The sequence below is a fragment of the Dendrobates tinctorius genome, unplaced genomic scaffold (assembly GCF_039654945.1).
Source record: "Dendrobates tinctorius isolate UK_male_01 unplaced genomic scaffold, ASM3965494v1 ptg000065l, whole genome shotgun sequence".
Classification (NCBI taxonomy): domain Eukaryota; kingdom Metazoa; phylum Chordata; class Amphibia; order Anura; family Dendrobatidae; genus Dendrobates; species Dendrobates tinctorius.
The window spans coordinates 31211989-31234457 of NW_027361733.1; the positions used below are offsets into that span (position 1 = coordinate 31211989).

General features: G+C 41.5%; 1 protein-coding gene across 20 annotated transcripts in view; it reads left to right on the top strand.

Moving 5' to 3' along the window:
- The window catches only part of KCNQ2 (potassium voltage-gated channel subfamily Q member 2), a 123951-nt gene that overhangs the window by 22302 nt on the left and 79180 nt on the right, over positions 1–22469 (top strand). For all 20 annotated transcript variants that reach the window (XR_012233187.1, XR_012233188.1, XR_012233189.1 and 17 more), the window contains exons 2-5: positions 13110–13200; positions 13471–13597; positions 16841–17016; positions 18730–18858. Coding sequence is in view for 17 of the 20 variants with exons in the window: in XM_073580882.1 (XP_073436983.1) it covers positions 13110–13200; positions 13471–13597; positions 16841–17016; positions 18730–18858 (523 nt within the window). In the remaining 3 variants the exon portion in view is untranslated. The remainder of the gene's footprint in view (positions 1–13109; positions 13201–13470; positions 13598–16840; positions 17017–18729; positions 18859–22469) is intronic.

The following is a 22469-nucleotide window of genomic DNA, read 5'->3' on the forward strand; positions in this document are numbered from 1 at the left end:
TTATTTCCCGGCGAGGCGTAAATGTGACTGCAAATACGTCAGCAGCCTGAGAAATGGCGCCAAGGGGTCAGGAGTCGGGGGAGAGGCAGGGTTAGGGCAGCTTGTAAATTCCCGGATGTGGACAGTGGTGCATCGGTGAATGGGCTCAGAGGTTACTGGATTTCATGCTGAAAGCCGGGCACTTGCGTTCCAGGCCCTGTCTATGGATTTTCTGGTCCCAGTGGTGATGCATTAGGCTAGGAGATGTTCTGTGGCTTATTTCATTTGTTCAAGGCTCTACATACCTTATTTTGTGACATATTTTGTTATTTAGGACTCTCAATTATCTGATTCCGTGATTGATTTAATCAGTGCACTAGCATCTTCATCCTGTTCCATCCAGGTTTTCCTCAGTGCTCTAGGACCTTTATCTCTTTCCATTTATGGTTACATCAGTTCTCTATAATCTTCATCCTGTTCAATCCAGATCTTCTTCAATTCTCTAGGACCTTTATTTCTTTCCATGTATGGCTTCATCAGTTATCTATAACCTTCATCCTGTTCTATCCAGATCTTCGGTGCTTTGGGACCTTTATCTCTTTCCATGTATGGCTTCATCAGTTCTCTATAACCTTCATCCTGTTCTATCCAGATCTTCGGTGCTTTGGGACCTTTATCTCTTTCCATGTATGGCTTCATCAGTTCTCTATAACCTTCATCCTGTTCTATCTAGATCTTCGGTGCTTTGGGATCTTTATCTCTTTCCATGTATGGCTTCATCAGTTTTCTATAACCTTCATCCTGTTCTATCCAGATCTTCGGTGCTCTGGGACCTTTATCTCTTTCCATGTATGGCTTCATCACTGTTCTATAACCTTCATCCTGTTCTATCCAGATCTTCGGTGCTCTGGGATCTTTATCTCTTTCCATGTATGGCTTCATCAGTTCTGTATAACCTTCATCCTGTTCCATGCAGATCTTCGGTGCTCTGGGACCTTTATCTCTTTCCATGTATGGCTTCATCACTGTTCTATAACCTTCATCCTGTTCTATCCAGATCTTTGGTGCTCTGGGATCTTTAGCTCTTTCCATGTATGGCTTCATCAGTTCTCTATAACCTTCATCCTGTTCTATCCAGATCTTCGGTGCTCTGGGACCTTTATCTATTTCCATCTGTGGCTTCATCCATGTTCTATAACCTTCATCCTGTTCCATCCAGATCTTCTTCGGTGCTCTGGGACCTTTAGCTCTTTCCATGTATGGTTTCATGAGTGCGTTAGAATCTTCATCCTGTTCCATCCAGGTTTTCCTCATGGCTCTAGGACCTTTATCTCTTTCCATGTTTGGTTTCATCAGTGCTCTATAATCTTCATCCTGTTCTATCCAGGTCTTCCTTATTGCTCTAGGACCCGATTGGCAGATTTCTGTGTACACAGCATAGTCCGAAAGCGGCCAATCAGAGGTGTAGATGGATTTATACAACTCTAAGCATTCAGAAAACTAGTAGATCTACAGCAGATAAAACTGATTTTATCAAAACTACAGCAAGCAGCCCAGTAAGTGACTAGTTCTAGAGCGGATCCGACATGAGGTGAATGTGTTCACTAACTTACCAGTTATCTTAATCTATGGTGAGATTACCTGGGAATGTTTGGCTGTTTTTAGGCTGTACATAATAGCACCGGTCTTGTTCATGGCTTGTGCATATTATTGTGCTTCAATATCAGACTCAACATACTGCCGGATGGGGCTATTTCTATAGAAAAAAGAAAATCAGCTTTAGGTTACCTATAATACCCGTGGAGTATTGGCATATGCTATACCTTAAGTATGGTGCCGTTTTTAAGATCTCTGCTTGCTGTTAAAGTCTGAAAAGGTTCTGGAGAGGCTGGGAATTGAGTGTGATGCAATTGGGTTTGGATCTTTCCAGTAAATATTTGGCAGAGATTATCGAACTGGATTAGCATCTGCTCCGGCAACAAATAGGTTAACCCCCAGGCTTCATTCAGTCTGCCTGCCAAGGGAAAGTGCCGTGTCAGCAGAAATGGACCTGGATCCGGCTCTTCCCGACGCTGCCGGGTTCAGTTTCATCGGTTAAAAGCTTTACGTAAATGAAGAGAGATTTTATTGCTGCTGATTTGTGTTACCCGCTTGTTTCTCCTGCACAATTATGTGCAATCTCCCAATATAATTGCCCTTACAGTGCTCGCGTGCACAGTGCCAGCGACCCACCAGATCCCTATGGCCCTCAGTATCCGGGTCCTAGTGCCATCATGGAGGCGCGAGCTCTGTTGTGCCTCTCGTTTCACAAGCCCAAGATATTGGCCCAACCGTTCCCTACGTGCAGCCATCATGGCGATTGTGTAGGGCGTCTTCTGTGTACTCTGTGCCAAACGATCGGCCTGTGTGTAGCAGAGCCGAGCGTGTGTCCTACATGGCAGAGACAAGTTTGTTCTGGCTGCTGCACATTTCTATCAGTTTTAGCAGCGCTGAGGTTCTGCTGGGTACTGCAAAGGTGAATGCCATGCTGACGCAGCAGAGCTGAGTTGTTTTTTTTTTCAGATATAGCCGAGACATTTTCTTTTGGATGCAGCAGAGCCGAGTTTCTTTCAGATGCCTTAAAGTGTGTCTTTCACATGTAGCGGAGATGTGTTTCTTCCACATGCAGCAGAGCCGAGTTAATTGCTGATGTACAAGATCAGATGTAGCAGATCCGAGTTTGTTTCAGATGTAGCAGATCCGAGTTTGTTTCTGGTACAGCAGAGCCACGTTTCTTTCAGATGTAGTAGATCCCAGTTTGTTTTAGGCACAGCAGGGCCAAGTTTCCTTCAGATGTAGCAGATCCGAGTTTGTTTCAGGCACAGCAGGGCCAAGTTTCTTTCAGATGTAGCAGATCTGAATTTGTTTCAGGTACAGCAGAGACAAGTTTCTTTCAGATGTAGCAGATCTGAAAATGTTTCAGGTACAGCAGAGCCAAGTTTCAGATGTAGCAGATCCGAATTTGTTTCAGGTGCAGTAGAGCCAAGATTTTTTCAGATGTAGCAGATCCGAGTTTGTTTCAGGTGCAGCAGAGACAAGTTTCTTTCAGATGTAGCAGATCCGAGTTTGTTTCAGGTGCAGCAGAGACAAGTTTCTTTCAGATGTAGCAGATCCGAGTTTGTTTCAGGTGCAGCAGAGACAAGTTTCTTTCAGATGTAGCAGATCCGAGTTTGTTTCAGGTGCAGCAGAAACAAGTTTCATTCAGATCCCTTTGCATCCAGCAGAGATATGGGCTCTATTTCCATTTACAGCAGAAACCAGTCTCTTTTGGAGTAAGCAGAGATGAGTTCCTTGCTGATGCAGCAGAGCCGAGTTTCTTTCAGATGCAGCTGTGCAGAGTTTCAGATGTAGCAGAGATGAGTTCCTTGCTTATACAGCAAAGCCGAGTTTCTTTCAGAATGCTGACAGATGAGGTTTTGTTTTGGATCATGTAGCAGAGATGAGGTTTTTTTTTCAGTTGCGGCAGAGACCAGTTTCTTCTGGATGAAGCAGAGCCGAGTCTCTTTCGGATGCAGGAGAGACGTGTTTGAGTTATATCCAGGAGATGCTGACTTTCTTTCTCATTCAGTAGAGATACGTTTCCATTGCACCCAGTAAAGACATGGTTTCTGATGATGTAGCAGAGCTGAGTTTATACTCTTTATGTCAGACACAGAGAGCTGAGTTTGTCATTGTGTTCTCTTTGGATTTACATAGGACTGCAGATAAACTTCATGCATTACCTGAACGCTATATGTGAGTTGTTATACAATATTTAAGTTGAATGACAAATTTAGCTCTGCTATGCTACATTTGTGCGTAAACGCTGACACTCAGGAATAATGGCTAATGGTCTGGTGCTGGGATTGGCTTTCTGACCGCTGGTCACTTGGTATCTCCAGCCCTTTTAGTGATTCCTGGGGTTATGGCTGAAACCTGTCTCTGTAGAAGCAGAGGACATTACACTCCCAGATTCGATGTGGGCAGACACGCGCCCGTGGGCCGCAATGCTCAACATCTCTCCCAGAAATCCTGGTGTAGATGGAACGACGCCTGCAGACCCTCGGCTGTGACCGGTATCGCGTCCGTACTAGCCTTTATCCTCGGGATATCGGCAGGAATGCTCACACGGACTGACAGCAATGTGGATCGGAAAATCAGTTGTTAAATGCAACTGGAGGGGGTCCAGATTTTGAGGGGGGCAGACTTGTCCACGCACCTGCATGTGATGGACAGCGTGCCATGATGTGGGGCAGAAGTCAGGGTAAATGGGATAATGCAGAATGAGTGTTTGCTATTAGCAGCACAGAGTATTTCAGGAGAGTACTTGTGGCAAGAACCCCAGCAGCACAGAGTATTTCAGGAGAGTACTTGTGGCAAGAACCCCAGCAGCACAGAGTATGTCAGGGTTTGAGTATTCAGATCATGTGTAGGGGCTTGTCCTCACTAGTCTTGTGATGTTAGCGAGGACAAGAGGAACTGAGACAAGTGCTAAAGGGAATCTGTCACCAAGTTTTTGCTATCTCAGAGAGCAGCATGATGTAGGGGGTGAGACCCTGATTCCAGTGATGTGTCACTTACTGGGCTGCTTGTTGTAGTTTTGATAAAATCACTGTTTTATCTGCGGCAGGTCTAGCAGTGCTCTGAACGCTGAGCTCTGTATAACCCCGCCCACACCTGATTGGCTGCTTTCTGTGTACACTGTGCATAGGCAAAAAGATGCCAATCAGTGATGGGGAGGGGATTACACAGAGCTCCTGAATATCCTCTCACATTCCTCATGTAGAATTTAGATTGTGAGCCCCAATGGGGACAGTGATGATGATGATGTCTGTAAAGCGCTGCAGAATTAATGGCGCTATATAGCGAGTAAAATAAATGCATAAATATGGAGGACTACATGGCAGCAGATGTATTAGTCCTCTAGTAATAATGTGCTGATAAAACGGTGATTTTATCAAAGCTACAGGAAACAGCTCAGTAAGTGACACATCACTTGGTTCAGGGTCTCAGTCTCTACATGATGCTACTGTCAGATTAGGTGGCGAAATCTGGTGACAGATTTCCTTTAAGGTGTCTAGTAAGTGTTTGATTCTTGGTAGTGGTTGCATGATTGATAAGTGTGAGCTAATACCAGCAGTACAGAGTATTTCAGAGGAGCAGTGTGCTGCTGTTGTATGGAGCAGGGACCTAGCTACTCATGGGATTGCGTTGCTGAGGACAGAGATGTAAGTGAAAGGGCCAGTCCAGTGATGAACGTGTGAGGACACAGAGCAGCACAGAGTATTTCAGAAGGTCTGTGAGCTCAACAGTGGAGTGTTAGTGCAAGGTTATGATTGAGGCAAGTGGGAGGGTGAAAAAGTGAGAGTTAGCAGTGGAAAAAGTAGGCAGGCACAGCAGCAGCACAAGGTGTTTCAGGAGAAGAGTGCTCATCTTATTAGTCACAGACTGATGGTTACCTCACTGCAGCACAGAGTACTTCAGGAAAGGGATGTGCTGTCTTCATGGATGCAGTGAACACAGAGGGTCCGCAGTAGCACAGAGCTTGTCAGGAGAGGACCGATGATGATGATGAATGTGAGAGCAGGGATGCACATTTCCCACATGTGTCATCACGCGACCTTAGAGGGTCTTTCCCCCCAAATCTCCTCAGCCCCACTATAAATAATAGCTCCCCATGATAATAACGCTCACTGCTTTGAGGTCGACACATTTATAAAATGCATTTTCTTCTAAAACCGCAGATTAATTTACCATCTCGTTATCCAATTACACGAGCTCTGGATAATGAGACATTACTGCAGTCCCCTGGTATTACTGATGCTGCCATATAGCGGTCTGTAGACAGGCGGCACAATGGAGGTGCATTGCCCATGGGACCGGGGCTGGTGTATGAGGGCGAGGTGCTGACTGTGGTGGAACCACAAGGAAGTGCTGAACTCAACTTATTGACTGGATATTGCCGTCTTCACTACATTTGGATTGTAGAATGGGACCCCCTCCCCCATCAATCATTGTGGATTTGGTTTGCTGTACCGTGTACCTCTTTAGGGAGCTCATCCATCAGCCCCAGTTTCTCTGCAATTAACAGAGCCATGTAATTCCTGTAGGTGCTATATTCTCACATGTCATGTAGGAGGCAGGAGAACAGGAACATTATATATAAGGCTTTGTATCACTGCAGGCTGATGGGGGAGGGGAGGAGGGCAACTTCCTAAAAATGTCAACAGGGAAATATGAGATTTATGTAAGTAAGTGCATGCAAAAAGTCTTTTACCCCTGTAGATGCATTTTCTTATACATAAGCAGTATTATAGTAGTTATATTCTTGTACATAGGGGCAGTATTATAGTAGTTATATTCTTGTACATAGGGGAAGTATTATAGTAGTTATATTCTTGTACATAGGGAGCAGTATTATAGTAGTTATATTCTTGTACATAGGGGCAGTATTATAGTAGTTATATTCTTGTACATAGGGGAAGTATTATAGTAGTTATATTCTTGTACATAGGGAGCAGTATTATAGTAGTTATATTCTTGTACATAGGGGAAGTATTATAGTAGTTATATTCTTGTACATAGGGAGCAGTATTATAGTAGTTATATTCTTGTACATAGGGGCAGTATTATAGTAGTTATATTCTTGTACATAGGGGGCAGTATTATAGTAGTTATATTCTTGTACATAGGGGGCAGTATTATAGTAGTTATATTCTTGTACATAGGAGCAGTATTATAGTAGTTATATTCTTGTACATAGGGGCAGTATTATAGTAGTTATATTCTTGTACATAGGGGGCAGTATTATAGTAGTTATATTCTTGTACATAGGGGGCAGTATTATAGCAGTTATATTCTTGTACATAGGGGGCAGTATTATAGTAGTTATATTCTTGTAGATAGGGGGCAGTATTATAGTAGTTATATTCTTGTACATAGGGGGCAGTATTATAGTAGTTATATTCTTGTAGATCGGAGGCAGTATTATAGTAGTTATAGTCTTATGCGTAGGAGCAGTATTATAGTAGTTCGACTACCAATCAGCACCACGGGATTTCCGTGACAGACAGAATTAGACATTTATATAGTAGATACATAGGAGCACTATTATAGTAGTTATAGTCTTATACATACAGTAGAGGGCAGTATTATATTAGTTTTATTCTTGTACATAGAAGCAGTATTATAGTAGTTATATTCTTGGTCATAGGTCATAGTGGCAGTATCAAAGTAGTTATTTTCTTGTACATTGAAGCAGTATTATAGTAGTTATATTCTTGTACATAGGGGCAGTATTATAGTAGTTATATTCTTGTACATAGGGGGCAGTATTATAGTAGTTATATTCTTGTACATAGGGGCAGTATTATAGTAGTTATATTCTTGTACATAGAGGCAGTATTATAGTAGTTATATTCTTGTACATAGGAGCAGTATTATAGTATTGATATTCTTGTACATAGGGGGCAGTATTATAGTAGTTATTTTCTTGTACATAGGGGCAGTATTATCTATATATATAAAACTGAATGTATGTTTGTGCGTATCACCAACCAATCACGAAGCATCTTTCATTTCACCAGAGCTGTTCAAAAGAAGCTGAGCTGTGATTGGTTGCTATGAATAACAGTTTTCCTTGCAACCAATCACTAAGCATCTCTCATTTTACCAGAGCTGGGTAAAAGAAGCTGAGCTGTGATTGGTTGCTATGAGCAAGTTTCCCTACTTGACAACACCTCAGCAGACACTGACATGGTGGGAGAAATCTAGCATCCCCGGGAACATAAGCTCCCAGCCATTGTCTGCCCCCCAGAAAGGAGCAGAGAGCACATGACAGAAATGAATCCCCCCTCCCGTGGCCATATACACATCACACATCCTCCATACCAAACCGTCAAAGTGTGAGAAACGGATTCATTGCAGATTTGCAAAAAACTGATGCATCGATCCGGTTTTTGGATGGATCCGTCGCAGCAGCCAGTGTATGAAATTTAAAGGAACAGAACTCTGGAAAAGGGAGAGAGAGACCCCAGGGTCTCTTAAAGGGATCATTGGTATGGAAGTTAGGACAAATCTACAAATCTACACTGCGCTTTGGTACTGACCCCAGGCCTCTCTTAAAAGGGATCCCCGGTATGAAAGTCAGGGCAATTGCCTTCAAATGCTCTGGTACTGACCCCAGGCTCTCTTAAAGGAATCTCCTGTATGGAAGATAGGGCAAATCCCTCAGCGCTCTGATTCTGACCCCAGAGTTCTATTAAAAGGATCATTGGTATGCAAGTCAGGGCAAATCCACTCAGCGCTCTGGTTCTGGTCCCAGGCTCTCTTAAAGGGATCCGCGGTATGGAAGTTGGAGCAAATCCCTCAGCGCTCTGATTCTGACCCCAGAGTTCTATTAAAGGGATCATTGGTATGGAAGTGAGGGCAAATACACTCTGCGCTTTGGTACTGACCCCAGGCTTCTCTTAAAGGGATCCGCGGTATAGAAGTTAGGACCGTTCCACTCAGCGCTCTGGTTCTGACCCCAGACTGACGGGATGATGTGGGATATTAGGGGTAGTAGTCCGGTGGCTCTGGCTGATGGGATGATGTGGGGGAGTAGTCCGGTGGCTCTGACTGACGGGATGATGTGGGATATTAGGGGTAGTACAGTAGTCCGGTGGCTCTGGCTGATGGGATGATGTGGAATATTAGGGGTAGTACAGTAGTCCGGTGGCTCTGGCTGATGGGATGATGTGGAATATTAGGGGTAGTAGTCCGGTGGCTCTGGCTGACGGGATGATGTGGGATATTAGGGCAAGGACAAGGACAACATCTGCAAGGAGTTTGTATGTTCTCCCCGTGTTCGCGTGGGTTTCCTCCGGGTACTCCGGTTTCCTCCCACATTCCAAAGACATACTGATAGAGAATTTAGATTGTGAGCCGCATCGGGGACAGTGTTGATAATGTGTGCAAACTATAAAGCGCAGTGGAATATGTTAGCGCTATATAAAAATGACGGGGTGATGTGGGATATTAGTGGTAGTAGTCCGGTGGTTCTGGTGGACGGGATGATGTGGGATATTATGGCTAGTAGTCCGGCGGCTGCGACGGGATGATATGGGATATTGGTGGCAGTGGTCCGGTGGCTCAGGCTGACGGGATGATGCGGGATATTAGGGATAGCAGACCGGTGGCTTTGGCTGACGGGACGATGTGGGATATTAGGGGTAGTAGTCCGGTGGCTCTGGCTGATGAGATGATGTGGGATATTATAGTGAATGTGGCTATGTGGAGTGGGTGGGGCTCTACACTCAGCTATATATATATATATATATATATATATATAATCATTATAATTTGTTATAACTATATAACTAACCGTAGTTATTTACTATACCTGGGCAGCAGTAGTTATATTCTTGTACATAGGGGCAGTATTATAGTAGTTATACTACCGTTCAAAAGTTTAGGGTCACTTAGAAGTTTCCTTATTTTTGAAAGAAAAGCACAGTGTTTTCCATTGAAGCTAACATTGAATGATTCAGAAATGCACTCTATACATTGTTAATATGGTAAATGACTATTCTAGCTGCAAATGTCTAGTTTGTAATGCAATATCTTCATAGGTGTATAGAGGCCCATTTCCAACAACCATCACTGCAGTGTTCTTATTGTACTTTGTGTTTGCTAACTGTATAAGAATGCTAATGGATGGTTAGAATACTTGCACAAGGGTATGTTAGCACAGCTGAAAACAGTTTGGCTGATTAGAGAAGCTATAAACCTGACCTTCCTTTGAGCTAGTTGAGAATCTGGTGCATTGCATTTGTTGGTTCCATTAAACTCTCAAAATGGCCAGAAAAAAAGAACTTTCGTGTGAAACTCGATAGTCTATTCTTGTTCTTAGAAATGAAGGCTATTCCATGCGAGAAATTGCCAAGAAACGGTGTGTACTACTCCCTTCAGAGGAGAGCACAAACAGGCACTAACCAGAGTAGAAAGAGAAGTGGGAGACCCCGCTGCAGAACTGGGCAACAAGACAAGTACATTAAAGTCTGCAGTTTGAGAAATTGACATCTCACAGGTCCTCAACTGGCAGCTTCATTAAATAGTACACGCAAAACGCCAGTGTTAACGTCTACAGTGAAGAGGCGACTCCGGAATGCTGGCCTTCAGGGCAGAGTGGCAAAGAAAAAGCCATATCTGAGACTGGCTAATAAAAGGAAAAGATTAATATGGGCAAAAGAAGATTGGAAAAAAGTGTTATGGACAGACAAATCCAAGTTTGAGGTGTTTGTATCATACAGAAGAACATTTGTGAGACGCAGAACAACTGAAAAGATGCTGGAAGAGTGCCTGATGCCATCTGTTAAGCATGGTGGAGGTAATATGATGGTCTGGGGTTGCTTTGGTGCTGGTAAATTGGGAGATTTGTACAAGGTAAAAGGGATTTTGAATAAGGAAGGCTCTCACTCTATTTTGCAACGCCATGCCATACCCTGTGGACAGCGCTTGATTGGAGCCAATTTCATCCTACAACAGGACAATGTCCCAAAGCACACCTCCAAATTATGCAAGAACTATTTAGGGAAGAAGCAGGCAGCTGGTATTCTATCTGCAATGGAGTGGCCAGCACAGTGACCAGATCTCAACCCCAATGAGCTGTTGAGGGAGCAGCTTGACCGTATGGTTCGCAAAAAGTGCCCATCAAGCCAAACCAACTTGTGGGAGGGGCTTCTGGAAGCATGGGGTGAAATTTCTCCAGATTACCTCAGCAAATTAACTGCTAGAATGCCAAAGGTCTGCAATGCTGTAATTGCTGTAAAGGGAGCATTCCGTGACGAAAGCAAAGTTTGAAGGAGAAAATTATTTGAAAGAGAAATCTTTTTTTCTAATCTTGTCAATGTCTGGACTAGATTTTAAATTAATTTGGCAAGTCATTTGATTAATAAAAGTATGAGTTTTCATGGAAAACACAAAATTGTCTGGGTGACCCCAAATTTTTGAACGGGAGTGTATATTCTTGTAAATAGGTCAGTATTATAGTAGTTATATTCTTATATATAGGAGTGTGAGGCAGTGACCGGTGTCACAGGTAGGGGGTCACTGTTTGTTCTCCCCATGATGTGCACAGAGGCGTATTGAGGTCATGAGGGGGCATTGCAGTTGCAGGTCTAGCTGTGATTGCAATGGTGAAGCAGTGACCGATGTCACAGGGGTCACTGTGTGTTCTCCCCAGGCTGTGCACAGAGGCGTATGAAGGCCATATGATATGAGTGCATGGCAGTCACGAGAGTAGCAGTGATTGCAATGCAGACTAAAAATAATAAAAATAAGTGAAGTCTTGGACATGCTAGAGTCCAAGGCAGATGTAGGGAAAACCCGCTCTGGGATGTTGTGTGACACAGACTGCTGGATGGTAGTCATGCAGTTCATTTCATTCCAGGCCCGGGTTTTCCATGTTGCTGAAGGCTACAGGTTTCTTTGTTAAAAGCCCTGCAGTGAATCCCCCCACACTGAATAAATCCCCCCCCCACACACACACTGAATAAATCCCTGACCCTCACGATCACACACTGAATAAATACCCCCCCCACACTGAATAAATCCTCGACCCGTCCACACACGCCAAATAAATCCCACCTCCACACACACTGAATAAATCTCACCCCCCACACACTGAATAAATCCTCCCCCACACACACTGAATAAATCCCCCCCACACACACTGAGTACGGTAAATCCTCGACCCCCCCCCCCTCCCACGCACATGTGGCAGTTATATTCTTGAACATAGGAGGCAGTATTATAGCAGTTATATTATTGTACATAGGGGGCAGAATATTGGTAATGTTATTCTTGGACATAAGGGGCAGTATTATAGTAGTTATACCCTTGTATGTAGGGTGCAGTATTATAGTAGTTATATTCTTGTACATAGGAGCAGTATTATAGTAGTTATATTCTTGTATATAGGGGGCAGTATTATAGTAGTTATATTCTACACAGGGGGCAGTATTACAGAAGTTATATTCTTGCACTTAGGGGCAGTATTATATTAATTATATTCTTGTACATTGGGCAGTATTATAGTAGTTGTATTCTAGTAGTTATATTCTTGTACATAAGGAGGCAGTATTACACTATTTATATTCTTGTACATAGGAGCCAGTATTATAGTAGTTATATCATTTTATATGGGGGCAGTATCATAGAATTTATATAGGGAGCAGAATTATAGCAGGTATATTCTTGTACAAAAGGGGAAGTATTATAGTAGTTATACTCTTGTATGTAGGGTGCAGTAGTATGGCAGTTATATTTTTGTACATAGGAAGCAGTATTATAGTAGTTATTTTCTTGTACATAGGAGTCAGTATTATAGCAGTTATATTCTTGTACATAGGGACAGTATTATAGTAGTTATATTCTTGCACATAGGGGGCAGTATTACACTAGTTATATTTTTGTACATAGGAGCCAGTATTATAGTAGTTATATCATTGTATATGGGGGCAGTATCATAGAATTTATATAGGGAGCAGAATTATAGCAGGTATATTCTTGTACAAAAGGGGCAGTATTATAGTAGTTATACTCTTGTATGTAGGGTGCAGTAGTATGGCAGTTATATTTTTGTACATAGGAAGCAGTATTGTAGAAGTTTTTTTCTTGTACCTAGGGGCAGTATTATAGTAGTTATATTCTTGTACCTAGGCGCAGTATTATAGTAGTTATTTTCTTGTACATAGGAGTCAGTATTATAGTAGTTATATTCTTGTATATTTGGGACAGTATTATAGTACCGTAGTTATATTCTTGTTCATAGAGGGCAGTATTATAGTAGTTATATTCTTTTACATAGGAGCACTATTATAGTAGTTATATTCTTGTACATAGGAGGCAGTATTATAGTAGTTATATTCTTGTACATAGGAAGCGGTATTGTAGTAGTATTTTTTCTTGTACATAGGGTCAGTATTATAGTAGTTATATTCTTGTACATAGGGACAGTATTATAGTAGTTATATTTTTGTACATATGGGACAGTATTATAGTAGTTATAATATAGTGCATATGAGGTGGTATTACAGTAATTATAAGTCCTCCTTCTTTTCTATCCTCAGGTTCCTTCTTGTCTTTTCCTGCCTTGTTCTTTCTGTCTTTTCCACCATTAGGGAGTATGAGGAGAAGTCAGAGGGGGCCCTCTACATACTGGTATGTACTGGTATTGTCAACTCTTTGAAGCAAAAATGTGTGATAATGACTTCAGCAATGTGCTTTGTGCATTACATATAGTATAAATTAATACAAATTGATTAGATTTTAAAATGTTGTTAAACTGGGGTCCCGGATTTCTTGTATCAATGACTGATGTGATGAGCTCCATTTAATAGTCTCTGACTTTTTGAAGTCTAATATCCCTTTAAATTCTTTTTTCTATTGTCTTTTATAGCTGAAAAATCAGAGTTGTTTTCTTTCTTGCAGGAAATTGTCACCATTGTGGTCTTTGGAGTGGAGTATTTTGTTCGGATTTGGGCTGCCGGGTGCTGCTGCCGTTACAGAGGATGGAGAGGGCGGCTGAAATTTGCACGCAAGCCATTCTGTGTCATTGGTGAGGCCACTTCAGCAAAATTTGTATTTATTTTTTAAAAGAATAGTTAGTAAGTGACAGTAAAAGTCTCCTGCTCATTATCTATAATCAGCTGGTACCTTGTCACTAAAATGTACCCCCTTTTCGGATCTACATTACTTTCACTGTATTATCACCAAACTCCCATATATCCTAAAATGCCTCTGGGAATATGAAGAGATCCCAAATACAATGGTAATAAAAAATAACTTTTATTTAAAGATAATATAAAAACACTGGAAACCCAATGAAAAGCAAAATACTGTCAAGAGGACACCAAGTGGTAAAAAAAACACCAAAGACAATAATATATGTAAGGAATATCTCACTTAAACAATCGTGTCATGAGATTGTAAACATTATAATGCCCAATAGATATAATTTTTATGCCACTAAAAATATATGAATAATTATATGTAATAGTTTATGATAATACTTTCTGAATTACGTGGAATTCCCTACATATTTCAAAAAGACCCAGGACTGCAAAGATAAATGAATATGAAAACGCTAATGTGCCTTTAACATACCATTACGAAACAATCACTGACCTCAGGGAGACCAGTCAAAGAAAACACTGCGGCAGTGGGCAAAGGCGCTCAATCAGCGAAATCCTAGATGCATTGCTCCCTGGGAAATACAAATATGCAAATAAAGTCCGTGGAGCCTCATTTAAGAGTCTCAAACACGGGACTAGCCAGATCTTCCTCCAGGGAAGGACCCAGCCAAGGGGTGGCTCCTTTCGGAAACCACCATTACCACCATATTAAGTGGCCCTTTGAACAAATTATTAAACAACATGTATGTCAATACCTGGATAAGAATGAAGTGATTAAACAGAGTCAGCATGGGTTTGTAACTAATAAGTCATGTCAGACTAACTTAATTTCCTTCTATGACGGAATCACTGATTGGGTGGATCAAGGAAATGCTGTAGATATAGTATATCTTGACTTCAGCAAAGCATTTGACAAAGTCTCTCATACAATCCTTATTGAAAAATGATTAAGTATGGAATGGACAAGGCAACTGTTAGGTGGATTCATAACTGGCTTAGTGATCGGACCCAAAGAGTGGTCGTAAATGGCTGCACATCCAGTTGGAAGAATGTCTCAAGTGGGGTACCACAGGGCTCTGTCCTGGGCCCTGTATTGTTCAACATCTTTATCAACGATTTAGATGAAGGAATTGAGGGTAAACTGATTAAATTTGCTGATGACACAAAGCTAGGAGGGATAGCTAATACTAGAGAAGAGAGAGAGAGGATTCAAAAAGATTTAAATAAACTGGAGAAGTGGGTAGCAACTAACAGAATGGTTTTTAACAGGGAGAAATGCAAAGTACTACATCTGGGCAATAAAAATGGAAAAAGCATATATAGAATGGGAGGAATAGGGCTAAGTGACAGCACATGTGAAAAAGACTTGGGTATACTAATAGATCACAGACTGAATATGAGTCAACAGTGTGATGCAGCAGCAAAAAAGGCAAATGCAATTCTAGGATGTATTAACAGAAGCATACAGTCTAGATCACGTGAAGTCATTATTTCCCTCTACTCCTCTTTGGTCAGACCTCATCTGGAATATTGTGTCCAGTTTTGGGCACCACATTTTAAAAAAGACATCAACAAACTGGAGCAAGTTCAGAAAAGAGCGACCAGAATGGTGACCGGTCTGCAAACCCTGTCTTATGAGGAAAGGTTGCAGGATTTGGGAATGTTTAGTTTGCAAAAGAGAAGACTGAGAGGAGACTTAATAGCTGTCTACAAATATCTAAAGGGCTGTCACATTGTAGAAGGATCAACTTTATTCTCATTTGCACAAGGAAAGACTAGAAGCAATGGGATGAAACTGAATGGGAGGAGACACAGATTAGATATTAGAAAAAACTTTTTGACAGTTAGAGTGATCAATGAGTGGAACAGGCTGCCACGAGAAGTGGTGAGTTCTCCTTCAATGGAAGTCTTCAAACAGAGGCTGGACAGACATCTGACTGGGATGATTTAGCGAATCCTGCTTTGAGCAGGGGGTTGGACCAGATGGCCCAGGAGGTCCCTTCCAACTCTACGATTCTATGATTCTATGATTCTAAGTCAATATCCAGCTCTTTACGAGTTTACAGATATCACAAGGGAAATACCAAGGCCAGGTATCCATCCACAGACAGCTGTTTCGGGGTGTTGCCCCTCATCAGTGTGGAGTAGGATTCTGGCTAGGTGGGAGCAATGCCTAGTAGACCAACATCACAAAACAATCACTGACCTCAGGGAGACCAGTCAAAGAAAACACTGTGGCAGCCGGCAAAGGCGCTCAATCAGTGAAATCCTACTGTACCTGGCCTTGGTATTTCCCTTGTCAAATATCTGTAAACTCGTAAAGAGCTGGATATTGACTTAAAGGGCCACTTAATATGGTGGTAATGGTGGTTTCCGAAAGGAGCCACTCCTTGGCTGGGTCCTTCCCTGGAGGAAGATCTGGCTAGTCCCGTGTTTGAGACTCTTAAATGAGGCTCCACGGACTTTATTTGCATTTTAACATACCATTATGAGAGGCACCAGTCATAAAACAATTAACATGCAAAGTTGTGAATACAACTATATACTATTATCTAACACATGTGTGAAGTCCCTGCACACGTTAATGAGACCAAGGACTTATCAAGATCTCAATGCTAACGTTATCCAGAAATGGCATGATAGCCCCAAAAAATTAAGTCCCAAAATAATGGTTTACTGGTGAGGCTGGTGCTATGTGTCCACTCTGTGTCCCCTGACCCCAACGCGCGTTTTGTCACCAGCTATTTTTTATTATCATCGTATTCGGGATCTCTTCATATTCCCATAGGCATTTTAGGATATATGGGAGTTTGGTGATATTACTTGTAGAAGTGCCCTCTTAAACTCTTGATACAGGAAAGATGTATATTAAACTCTTGGACATATTGGTTGATATCACCTTCACTGTGTTTGCTTTTATAGCTTTGGGACCCCCTCAACCTGAAACTGGTGGTTCAGTTTAAGAAAACTTGGTATTTTATTCAACCTTTCATGTCCATTATTGTATCCGGAACTTCCTCTTAGCTCTTCAGTTGTTACAGAATTTTAATTAGCTACTTTGTAATATGGGTTTGAGTCACTTACCCTGCATAATTGTAATATTATTGGGGTTCAGTTTTTTTCACAGATATGAGAAGATGATCCCCTTTTCTTTCTTCTCTTTCCAGATATCCTCGTGTTAATAGCGTCCATAGCGGTCCTGTCTGCCGGATCGCAGGGGAATGTCTTTGCTACCTCCGCTCTCAGGAGCTTGAGATTTCTGCAGATTCTGCGTATGATCCGTATGGACCGGAGAGGAGGAACATGGAAACTACTGGGCTCTGTTGTGTACGCGCACAGCAAGGTATTATCCACTGTACATGGGCATTACCTTATTTCTATGGCTGTGTAGTACCAATTTATTGGACATATCCATGTATAGATGTGTATATATAGACACACTCTGATACGGATGCAAATATAAACACAGCTTTGCTATGTTCACATATAGACACACACAGCTCTTCTACATTCACACATAGACACACATAACTTTGCTACATGCACATATAGACACAGCTCTATTACATGCACACTACATACACATATAGGCACACACAGCCCTACTACATGCACATATAGACACACAAAGCTCTGCTAAATGCACATGTAGACACACAGCTCTGCTACATGCACATATAGACACACAAAGCTCTGCTAAATGCACATATAGACACACAGCTCTGCTACATGCACATATAGACTCACACAGCTCTGCTACATGCACATATAGACATACACAGATCTGCTACATGCACATATAGACACAGCTCTGCCTCATTCACATATAGACACACTGCTTTGCTACATACACATATAGACAAACACAGCTCTGCTACATGCACATATAGACAGGCTGATCTACATGCCAAAATAGATACATACCGCTCTGCTACATGAACACTACATGCACATAGAGACACAGACATCTCTTCTACATGCACACATAGACAGACAGCTCTGGTACATGCATATATAGTCTCACACAGCTCTGCTCCATGCACATATAGACTCACACAGCTCTGCTACATGCACATATAGACTCGCACAGCTTTTCTACATGCACATATAGGGTCGCACAGCTCTGCTTCTTGCACATATAGACACTCTGCTTTGCTACATGCACATATAGACACACACAGCTCTGCTACGTGCACATATATACACACAACTCTGCTACGTGCACATATATACACACAGCTCTGCTACGTGCACATATAGACAGACTGATCTGCTACATGCACACCACATGCTAAAATAGATACACACCTCTCTGCTACATGAACACTACATGCATAGAGACACAGACATCTCTTCTACATGCACACATAGACACACAGCTCTGGTACATGCACATATAAACACACAGAGCTCTGCTACATTCAGCTATATACACATACAGACCTGCTACATGCACACTACATGCAAATATAGACACACAGCTCTGCTACATGCACACAGCCCTGCTACATGCAAACTACATGCATATATTGTCACACACACTTTATACTTTACTACATCTTGCAGTTCCTGATCATCATTTGAACAGATCCTGAACGAGCTGAGCAGCTCAAGGACCTTCCGCCCGATTAAGTGTCATAAATATCCTATAACCCGTCCTACCTCATATTTACTAATTACCGTACCTTTGGGGACTGTACCTCCCCGCCCAGTGTATCTATAATGTCAAATATTGAAAATATGACTCCCTATAGAAGTGGTGTCACTTACAGTCTACAATCAAGTAGTGCATAATTGGATGAGAGAAATTTTTTTCCCCTTCAATTACGAAAAAAAAAAATCACAGAGTTTAGAGTTATCCTGCGTTCTATCCATTTCTGGGAAATCTGGGTGATAAGCAGTACCAGTACTGCACCATGTTGTAGCTGACACCAGAAATAACTGATAACAGTGAGTAATAGCTGCATTAGACTGTACAGGGAATGGGAACGGCATAGACTTTATTTGCAGGATCCCTTTAAGGAGAATATTTTTGACTAACTGATTTTACTTTTAGGAACTGATAACAGCCTGGTACATCGGCTTCCTGTGCCTCATCTTGGCATCGTTCCTGGTATATCTGGCAGAGAAAGAAGCGAACAGTGAAATGTTTGATACTTATGCCGACGCCTTGTGGTGGGGACTGGTGAGTGTCTGACTTCTGAAACTGGCACCATCTGCAGGGCAAATTAAAGAATCGTGGGAAACTTCTCGAAAATTCTCCTTTCTTTGTTATTCTTTACTAGATGGAGGCCCTATGCTATCGCTTCGGGAGGGCGGTAATGTCACGATGAGGGCAGGCTTTGCAGCGTTGAGAATCTCTCCCCCCCATGTGCTCACCCACCTATCCACTCTCTCTTTCCCCATGTGATGACTTCTCCCGTCTGTTCTCTCTTCTTTGACCTGTCTACCCCATGTGCTATCCCTCTTGTCTGCTGTCTCTCACCTTGCTGTGCTGTGTTCTCCCCTCATGTGCTGTCCCATTTGAGCTGTCTCCCCCCTGGGCTCTGTCTCTCTCACCCCTGTGTCTGACCGTGTACAGAACATACCACAGCTCCTGCAGGAGATCGCAGAGGATACATTTTGTGAGGTAAAATATTGTTTAAAAACAGTCAGTGAGATATTTTACCTCACAAAATGAATCCTCTATGATCTCCTGCTGTAATGTCAGTATTGTCTTTTGCTTCCTCCCCTGCCCAGGAGATGTGGTATGCTCCGTACCTGGTCAGACACAGACAACTTTTAAAATGAACTTTTGTTCGTGGGAAAACCCCTTTAATGTGACCGGCTTCCTCTGCATCTGCCGCCGGGATCAGCCGAATGATTCACTGTGCAGTGCGACGGTGTTCCGCTGGTGGTACCGCGCAAGAAGCTGCGTGAGTGTGAGTGTGTGTGTGGTGCGTACGGCGTATAGAGTGTGTGTGTGGTGCGACGGTGTTCCGCTGGTTGTACCGCACAATAGGTTGGTACCAGCAGCAGTTTCCTTCACTTGGGTGTCCCAATATGGCGGTCGGTGAACTTCCTCCCCTTGGAATTCTGGGATACGGTGACATTGGACAGAACAGGAAATGAAAACTTTTCAAGGCAATTATATAAATAGATGTGTAGTTAGATACAGTTCAGTATTTAGTGTTCACATTAACCAGCCATATTGAGAAGCCTGTCTCTTACTGCCATCTCATTGGAAACACTGATGGTCACCTTATCCAGCCTGGCTGCTAACAGGGAACAATTCTGATTAAGACTTGGACTTGTCACAAAGTCAAAAGTGGACAGTTTTTATTCCCCCACCTCCCCTGATTTTTTTTTTTAATGCCGCCATATGGTTCCAGAGACTTGGGCCTTTTTTATTTAGTGTTATTTCTATGGTCTTTACAAGGGGATATGAGGATCACAGGATTCTCTGCGGTGAGTCTTTAGGCTGCTGTGCATTGTTACCTTGGGAGCCAGACCCCCTGGTAAAAACCGTAACAATAGTATTAAAGAAAAAGGTCCAAATCCTCGTACTATATGGTGGATTTAACAAACAAACAAAACGAGAAAACAAACAAACAAAAATGCAATACTTAGGGAATCAAAATGAATAAAATAATAGCAAAAACTGGCCACTTTTGACAGGTTTTCTTTAAGTACAAAGACTCTGATCTCAGATATCTTACCTGTTAATTATGAAAAATCTATGTAATATACCAACAATATGAGGAGCAGCTTCACTGCTGTGAAGGAACATGCACTTCATTAATATTTGACGATGAAGTGAAATCACTCCTTCCAAGAATAATGGTGTAATAGGATGGAAAGAGATACTCAAGTCTGATCTGAAGATTCTCCAACCTGCTCACATCCTTATGTATTACAGTAGATATATTCTTGTACATAGGGCAGCATTATAGTAGTTATATTCTTGTATATAGGGGCAGTATTATAGTAGTTATATTCTTGTACATAGGGGGCACTATTATAGTAATATTCTTGTACATAGGGGGCAGTATTGTAGTAGTTATATTCTTGTACATACGGGGAACTATTATAGTAGTTATATTCTTGTACATAGGGGCAGTATTATAGTGGTTATATTCTTGTACATAGGAGCAGTATTATAGTAGTTATATCCTTGTCCATAGGAGTCAGTATTATAGTCAGTTATATTCTTGTAGATAAGGGTCAGTATTATATTAGTTATATTCTTGTACATGGGACTGTATTATAATAGTTGTATTCCTGTACATAGGGGCAGTATTATAGTAGTTATATTCTTGTATATAGGATCAGTATTATAGTAGTTATATTCTTGTACATAGGGACAGTATTATAGTAGTTATATTCTTGTACTTAGGGGCAGTATTATAGTAGTTATATTCTTGTACATAGGGGCAGTATTATAGTAGTTATATTATTGTACATAGGGGAAGTATTATAGTAGTTATATTATTGTACATAGGGGCAGTATTATAGTAGTTATATTATTGTACATAGGGGAAGTATTATAGTAGTTATATTATTGTACATACAGAAGGAGCAGCAGTATAGTAAAAACAATGTATATCGAGCAAAAGGATCCTTAAAAATTCAGCAGTTTATTGTAATAAGTTAATATTGTAACAGTTAATAATTTAAGAAAGAATAGAGGTACATAGAGATACATAAAGTGCATGTATACTAATGCCAGAAGCCTCGCCAACAAGATGGAGGAATTGGAGTTAATGTTGTTGGAGCATAATTATGACATGGTGGGGATATCTGAGACATGGCTGGACGAGAGCCATGACTGGGCTGTTAATGTACAGGGCTATAGTCTGTTCAGAAATGACCGTACTAATAAACAAGGGGGAGGCGTGTGTTTATATGTAAAATCATCCTTAAAACCCATCCTTCGTGATAATATATATGAATCTAATGAAAATGTAGAGTCCCTGTGGGTGGAGATAAGGGGAGGGGGAAAAATAATAAATTACTGATAGGGGTTTGTTATAAGTCTCCAAAAATAATGAAAGCAACAGAGAATATCCTCATAAAGCAAATAGATGAAGCAGCGACTCAAGGAGAAGTCATTATTATGGGGGACTTCAACTACCCTGAAATACATTGGGAAACCGAAACCTGCAGTTCCAGCAAAGGTAATAGGTTTCTGACAACGATGAGAGACAATTACCTTTCACAACTGGTTCAGGACCCAACAAGAGGGGGGCACTGCTAGACCTAATATTAACCAACAGGCCAGACCGCATATCAAATATAAGGGTTGGGGGTCACTTGGGTAATAGTGATCACATATTATTAAGTTGTCATGTATCCTTTAATAAGATGTGTAGTAGAGGGGTTACAAGGACACTAAACTTCAGGAAAGCAAATTTCCAACGGATGAGAGATGATCTTGGTGCAATTAACTGGGACGATATCCTGAGACATAAAAATACACAAAGAAAATGGGAGACGTTTATTAGCATCCTGAATAGGAGCTGTGCACAATATATACCGTATGGGAATAAACATGCTAGAAATAGGAGGAAACCACTATGGCTAAATAGAGCTGTAAGGAGTGCAATAAGAGATAAAAATAAAGCATTTAAAGAATTAAAGCAAGTAGGTAGTGATGAGGCATTAACTAAATACAGAAGATTAAATAAATTCTGTAAAAAGCAAATCAAAACAGCAAAGATTGAGACAGAGAGACTCATTGCCAGAGAAAGTAAAAATAATCCCAAAATATTCTTTAACTACATAAATAGTAAGAAGCTAAAAAATGATAATGTTGGC